This window comes from Diabrotica undecimpunctata, chromosome 6 (genome assembly GCF_040954645.1).
Source record: "Diabrotica undecimpunctata isolate CICGRU chromosome 6, icDiaUnde3, whole genome shotgun sequence".
Lineage (NCBI taxonomy): Eukaryota > Metazoa > Arthropoda > Insecta > Coleoptera > Chrysomelidae > Diabrotica > Diabrotica undecimpunctata.
Window position 1 is genome coordinate 160,543,277 of NC_092808.1, and position 6,905 is coordinate 160,550,181.

At 32.5% G+C, this 6,905-nt stretch overlaps 1 protein-coding gene across 1 annotated transcript; it reads left to right on the plus strand.

The window, feature by feature from the left end:
* The first annotated feature begins 447 nt into the window (after window positions 1–447).
* Window positions 448–6,363, plus strand: LOC140442953 (protein lifeguard 1-like). Its single transcript, XM_072533914.1, has 2 exons — window positions 448–872; window positions 5,644–6,363. Exons 1-2 carry the CDS (start codon window positions 815–817, stop codon window positions 6,351–6,353), a joined length of 768 nt encoding a protein of 255 aa, XP_072390015.1. The 5' UTR covers window positions 448–814; the 3' UTR covers window positions 6,354–6,363.
* The last annotated feature ends 542 nt before the right edge of the window (window positions 6,364–6,905 follow it).

A 6,905-nucleotide genomic window follows, 5' to 3' on the forward strand; every position in this document is an offset into this window, starting at 1 on the left:
TTGGTTGAGAAACCATTAAGTTACTGTCCTGCCTTGGCCTGGAAATAGTCCCGATCTAAATCCAATAGAAAATTTATGGTTGTGGCTGAAAGTATTAGTATCATTATCATATCATTAATAAACCATTATTCAAAACTGGTTTAACAGAGTTATTACACCAGAAGATTTGGCTCGTCTCATGAACTCCATGCCTCGCAGAATCGAGTCTATCCTAAAAAACAAAGGTTATCCCACCAAATACTAATTTTCTTGATAATAACCACTGTACCATTTTTTAAATATATATCTATAAATATCATAGTCAAGTCTTGTGAAGAAGAAGAATGCTGATAACAAAATTAAAAGTTTCCAGAATTTTGGCTAATTATTTTAAAAATGAACATTAACGTCAATGACGAAAAAACATATAGAAGAGATATAATTGAAGTGATATGGAGATGCCTGTAAGAAGAACCAACGACAGAAAAAAAGATCGATCTAGAAAATTTTGGACAAATCACTGGCGTATGAAATCGTGTTAAATTAAAATACGAGAGATGGGAAATAGATAAAGTAATTTCTATACCGCTACAGAAATCTAAAATACCTATATATAAATAAACTAAGATTTAAATTGTCTTCAAACTACATCACAAATAAATGAATAGTTTGCCTATACTACACCAATTAATCTTATCTCTTCATTCGCTGCGTATTTTGTTTATAAACTTTTATAACAAATTATTTTCATTTGGATGTATCATTATAAAATTTTAAACTATCAGATTCCTTAGTCATCATCATTACAAACATATATTTAAAAATATTTCATCGAATGTGGGCTTTACAAATTAATAACTCTCTTGAAAGTGTAGAAATGTCAAGAACTTATGGTAAGTACATATAAATTATTTTATATCCATCACGTAACGCGTATTATCATTTTGTATGCAAAGGTATTGGAAGCTTAACTATTTAATCACAACTAAACATTTTTGTTAATGTCTGTACGACATAGCTTACTTCTTCTAATTGTGAAAGTGGTTCTTTCGTGAAATTTACAATGTACTCAAGTTGTTTCACTATAAAAAGGTTTTTTCTAAGTGATTCATGACAACTTTTAGTGATAGGATATATTTCCGTTGTCACAAATCATTAGATTCCTTTTACTGTTGAAAAGAATTTTTTTTTCGATTTCACTTATAAAAGAAATTCTTTTATTTATTGGGATTTATTTTATAAAACACAAGATGCAATCGAATTTTATGCTACATCGTTTTACCAATGGCTGCTTTACGTGATTTTCTTCTTTTATCTGTGACAGAGTTTCTTTTAAGAATTTCATTATGCCACTGACTATTTTCACCTATGAAGATGGTTTTTTATCATTCAACTGACCAATTGTACTTATAAAATAAATTTTCTTATATCTGGATGTTTCTTTTATGTTTTTAATGCTTGTTTCACGCATATAAGGTCGTTTTCCAAGTAACTTATGACTCACTAACTTCTTTCGATTGATATTCTGATCTATATTTTTTATTGCCGCAAGGCATTTCAACACACAAAGATTCTTCGATTTTAATATGAGACTGAAATCTTTTTTTGAATTTTACAGTTTTATTGACTGATTTCACTTATAACAAATTTCTTTCATGGATTTTATTATGCATCTGATCCTTTTAACTTACATATATGACTTTTTAGCAATTAACTGACCGATTTCATGTATGAAATCAATTTTTTCCATATTGAGGACTTCTTTTGTGGGTTAACAACGTAATTAAATTCTTAGTGACTATAAAAAGTCACTGTCAGTGATTTCTTTCAATTATAAAAGTATTTATTTTCCAAATTTCACGATTTTACTGACTGATTTCACTTATCAAAGGAATCCATTAATTTATTATTTTTCTCTTATATATTTTATAAGATAATTAAATTTTTATTAGTAAAAGAACTTTTGGTGCGATGCCTATGTTTCATTCATAAGGTTTTTTCCCCAGCTAATTTATGACGCAGTTACTTCTTTTTATTGATGATACGATCTATTTTTTTCATTGCCATAAGGCGATGGATTTTTCAGTACTAAAAAGAACATTTTCTTCGATTTTAATATGTGACTGAGCTCTTTCATGAACTAAACAATTTTACCAACTGATTTCACTGTGTTTTTTAATATATTTTATTATTCAACTGATCCTTTTAATTAATTAAGATGTTTTTTTACCATTCAACTGACTGATTTCATGTGTGAATGCATTTTTTTCCTTTCTAAGAACTTTTTTGTGGATTACCAGTGCAATTAAATTTTTTAAGTATTACTATGACTGACTTTTTTCACTTATAAGCGTATGTTTTCTTTTTTTCTAAATTTCACCATTTTATTGACTGATTCACTATGACTATTTACATGTCAAAGGAATCTCTTCAATATTTTTTTCTTATATATTTCATAATGTAAATAAAGTTAATTATTAATTAATAAAAGAACTTTTGCAGCATTGCTTGTAAGTTGTTTCACTCAAATATTCACTTTTTCCAAATCATTCTTGACACAATCAGTTCTTTTTCCATACCAGATCATTGATGATATGTTCTAATTTTGCTTTTCCACAAGGCAATGGATTTTCTTACTACTAACAAGGCTTTTTTCTTTGATTTTATCTTAATACTGACTTACTAGGTATTTCTTTTAGTCACAAAAGTCTTTGTTTCAGGATGTTTATGGTGCAACAAACTGAGTTTGCTCATAAAATGAGTTATTTTATTTTTTATAATTTATTTTACGATTTTTAAAGGGAGTTTTTTAGAAGTATAGAACTTTGAAATGGAATAAAATAAAGATGATTTTCATCAATTGACGTGAAATTGACTTTATTCGAAAGATAATCTTTTGGTACTATAATTTAAATATGAGTTCTGGTATATGGCTGGCTCTAACGTAGACTAATCTAAAGGTATAATTTTCGATCACTTTTTACAATATTTGTCGCCGTATATCGGCAATAATGCGGCGAATGTTGTCCTTCAAGTGGTCAATCGATTTATGCTTATCAGCGTAGACTGGCACCTTTACATAAAACAGTCTAGCAGTGTTAAATTGCACGATCTTGGAGGCTAATTTACGGTCCGAAACGTAACAAAATGCGATTATCAAACGTTTCCTTCAATAAATCAATTGTAGCACGAACTGTGTGACATGTTGCGTCGTCTTATTGAAACGACAGCTCCTGCACATCATGGTTTCATGGTTGTTAAATTGGGGAATGAAAAAGGCAGTAATCATGACTCTATAGCGGTCACCATTGACTGTAACGTTCTGGCCAGAGCATCGTTTTAGAAGAAGTACGGTCCAATGCTCCCACCAGACCATAAAGTACACCAAACAGTCTTTTTTCTCTGAATATAATGGTTTCTCAACATACATTTGAGGATTATCTTATCTCCATCTTCGTTTCGTGAAGTTAATTGGAATTCTGGCCTCTACGTGTGAGAAGCTTCGCCGAGCCTCTGTGGTAGGTGAGAGGACACCGGAAATCAGAATTCTCTAACAGTTCAAACTTTCTTACAGACAGTATTCTTACAATGACTTAATATTTGTGTTTGAATTCTGATGCGTGGTGTATATCTCAAATTCCACAGAGATGCCGGCCTTCTCACTTCGGGTAGCCGCGTTCCCTCTCCTCGAGAGAGGCACAAGAATGCCGGCCGTGTCGACTCTTCTTACTGCCCGTTGCTTTGTGTTGCTACCTTTCGCTAACATTATTTTCTATAGTAACTATTTGCATTAGGTTTCTGGCAACGAAGCGCTATCGCACCTCGACCCTGATCGGAAAAGCAATTACAAGTCCCCGTCGGGGCTTTTATTCGCTCTTTACCGTGACAGGCCCAAAGAATGCTGTGGTCAGTTTGACACAATTTAAAATAGTTCTAAGACCAATGTCTTTCTATTTCAAAAAGTCGTGTTTTACTGCCAGGGAGCGTTCGTAGTCGACACGCCGGTTCTCGTGCTTTTGATAATTTAACTTCTAAATTGGATAAAGTCTTCTTGGCTTCGACGTCTTCCACGATAGTAGGTTATTGGTTAAATAATAAAACTCAAAGTAACGTGGTAGCACACTAGGCCAACAAGGTCTAGCGGGGCTAGTAGTATATGACGACTAGATCCCGATCGTAAGATGTGCTGCTCTTTTATACACATCGTGTTTGAGAATTTTCAGCAATCTTCCGCCAAGAGGCCAATGCCAGCGTAGTTAATAACGAGCGCTGTGATTGGCAGGCCAAAGTAACAATCTTTGTCGTGATTGGTTACCTTGGCGACAGGACCTACTCACCCAATCTACGAATCTACGCCTTGCTAGCTGATGATTTACCTTCAATTCTTGCATGAGTTGGATTCTGTAAGCACGTAAAACAAGATCTATCTAGTGCGCAATATGTATTTCGAACAGACCCACAATTTTCAAAATAAATTTGTACAATTTTGAAGCGTTGTTCAGGCGTTAAGTCTATTCATGCTGAAATGCCAAACCAAACCTAACATAAATCACTTAACAGCTGTCAAAACGGCCAACAGTTGAAAAAGTGTTACCAACTTACATTTCTATACCTCTAAAAAAACACCCTTTATATAATATTATCAAATTATTTCACTAATAAAATGACTTTTTTAACTCGTTTAAATCGTAATATTGTTCTGAAGCTATTTTCTTGTGGCATTTTAAATTAATTACTATTTAACTGGGAATAAGCCACAATTAAAGGTTAAAATACGTTTATTGACGTTTCAATTTCCACTTCGGAAATCGTTCTCAAAATACAAACACTAATGTTTGTATTCAAAATCAAAATACAAACACTAATGTTTGTATTTTGAGAACGATTTCCGAAGTGGAAATTGAAACGTCAATAAACGTATTTTAACCTTTAATTGTGGCTTATTCCCAGTTAAATAGTAATTAATTTAAAATGCCACAAGAAAATAGCTTCAGAACAATATTAAGAAACCGTTATGGGCCCAGCGTTATTCAAAATTTTCGGAGATTGGAAATTCTATACAAGAAACTGGCACACTAATGTTTGTATTTTGAGAACGATTTCCGAAGTGGAAATTGAAACGTCAATAAACGTATTTTAACCTTTAATTGTGGCTTATTCCCAGTTAAATAGTAATTCGTTTAAATCGGAAACGAGATTCTTTTACAAGTTTTACACTGTCGTTGAGTTATTTCACTCAAGTACTCTCTCCAAGAAATTCAGGACGCAGTTGCCTATTTTTATTGGTGATATGGTGTGTTTCTTTAGTAATACAAGGTGTAACGAATTTTCTTCATGATTTAAACGAATATTTTGTACTTGAACTTTTGAACTTTGATTTCACTGTACAATTATGGATGAAAGTATTTTTTAACGAATATGAAAATTCAACTGGTATATTTCACTTACAAAAACAATTATTTTATCTAAAAAGGTTCTGAAAGTGTATTCCCATATAAACATACTTAAATTATTTTATTGCTTTACCTCAAAGTTAAGAATCCACTCAATATCATAAAGAAGATCTGTGGAATTACATGTTGTTGGGAACTGTTGCTTTTTTAGTTACTCTTGCTTCTTCACTAATTTCTGCTAAGTTTATTAACCCCAAGTTTTATTTTGTAGACATGTATGGCAGCATCGAAGCCCAACTAGTGAAAGGTTTCGATTTCAATGATGCTTCAATCAGAAGAGGATTCATCCGAAAGGTGTACTCGATACTTTCAGTACAATTGGGCATAACAACTGCAGTAATATGCTGGTTTCTATTCCACGAGCCAACGAAACGATTCGTTCAGCATCATTCCGCCGTTATGTACGTTTCCTTGGCAATTGCCGTAGTTACGATAATTGTATTGGCGTGTTGTAGAAACGTCAGAAGAAAGTCTCCCGCTAATTATATATTTTTATTTATATTCACCATTGCTGAAAGTTTTTCGTTAGCTTCAGTTGCTTCATATTATGATGTAGATATAGTAGCTATATCTGCGGGGGTGACTGCAATTGTATGTCTTGGACTTACGTTGTTCGCTTTCCTAACAACTTGGGATGCTTCTAATTTCTCTGGAATTCTCGTGGTTCTATCTTTAGTTCTTCTTGCTTTCGGAATCACGGCTATCTTCTATCGCAATAATACACTTCGTTTGTTATTAGGAGCAGTAGTTGTTCTCATTTTTTCAATATACTTGGTGATTGATACGCAAATGATGTTCAGAGATGGTGGTATGTTCAGCATTTCCCCTGAAGAGTACATTTTCGCAGTACTTAATCTCTATCTCGATATTCTCAACATATTTATGTGTCTATTATTTATTTTTGGACACGATTCAAGATAATTGCATCTAGTATACGTGTTAAATTGTTTATATTATCTTTAGAAATAAATAAATGTTGAAACTATCTATTGTGTTAGATTAAATTCCTACCACTCATTATCAAATTAATAAATACGAATAATAGTGAATAGTGGTAGAAATCTAAAACTTTAAATGGCGTTATAATTTGCTTTATTAGAGTTTTTTTAATAAAATATCTCAACGTGGTACCTATATGTTATTAAAACTGCAATCTGATTTGTAAAAATCAATAATCATCATCATCTATCACTGCTTTATACTATTTTATACTATTTTAAGTGTTCTGACCAAATTTACATTGTCGAGGAGCTGGATAGTCTCGGAGTAACTGTGAATAAAAATTCGTTTTTCTTGACTTTCGGTAATTTTCTCGACGGTCTGATTAACAGTGTCTACTATCTTCACATCCCTATTCACTGTTTCTGAAATACCAAGGCTGGCACAAACCCCACAGCTGGATGCCATATATACATATGAGCTTAGGAATTTGTTTGTACAGAAGGGTACGGCTATGCCTTCTAGGGTGATATC

Coding starts and splice junctions, on each gene's coding strand:
- LOC140442953 (XM_072533914.1), top strand. CDS start 815: ATGTGGGCTTTACAAATTAATAACTCTCTTGAAAGTGTAGAAATGTCA. Junction 873..5,643: donor AGAAATGTCAAGAACTTATG/GTAAGTACATAT, acceptor TTTATTTTGTAG/ACATGTATGGCAGCATCGAA.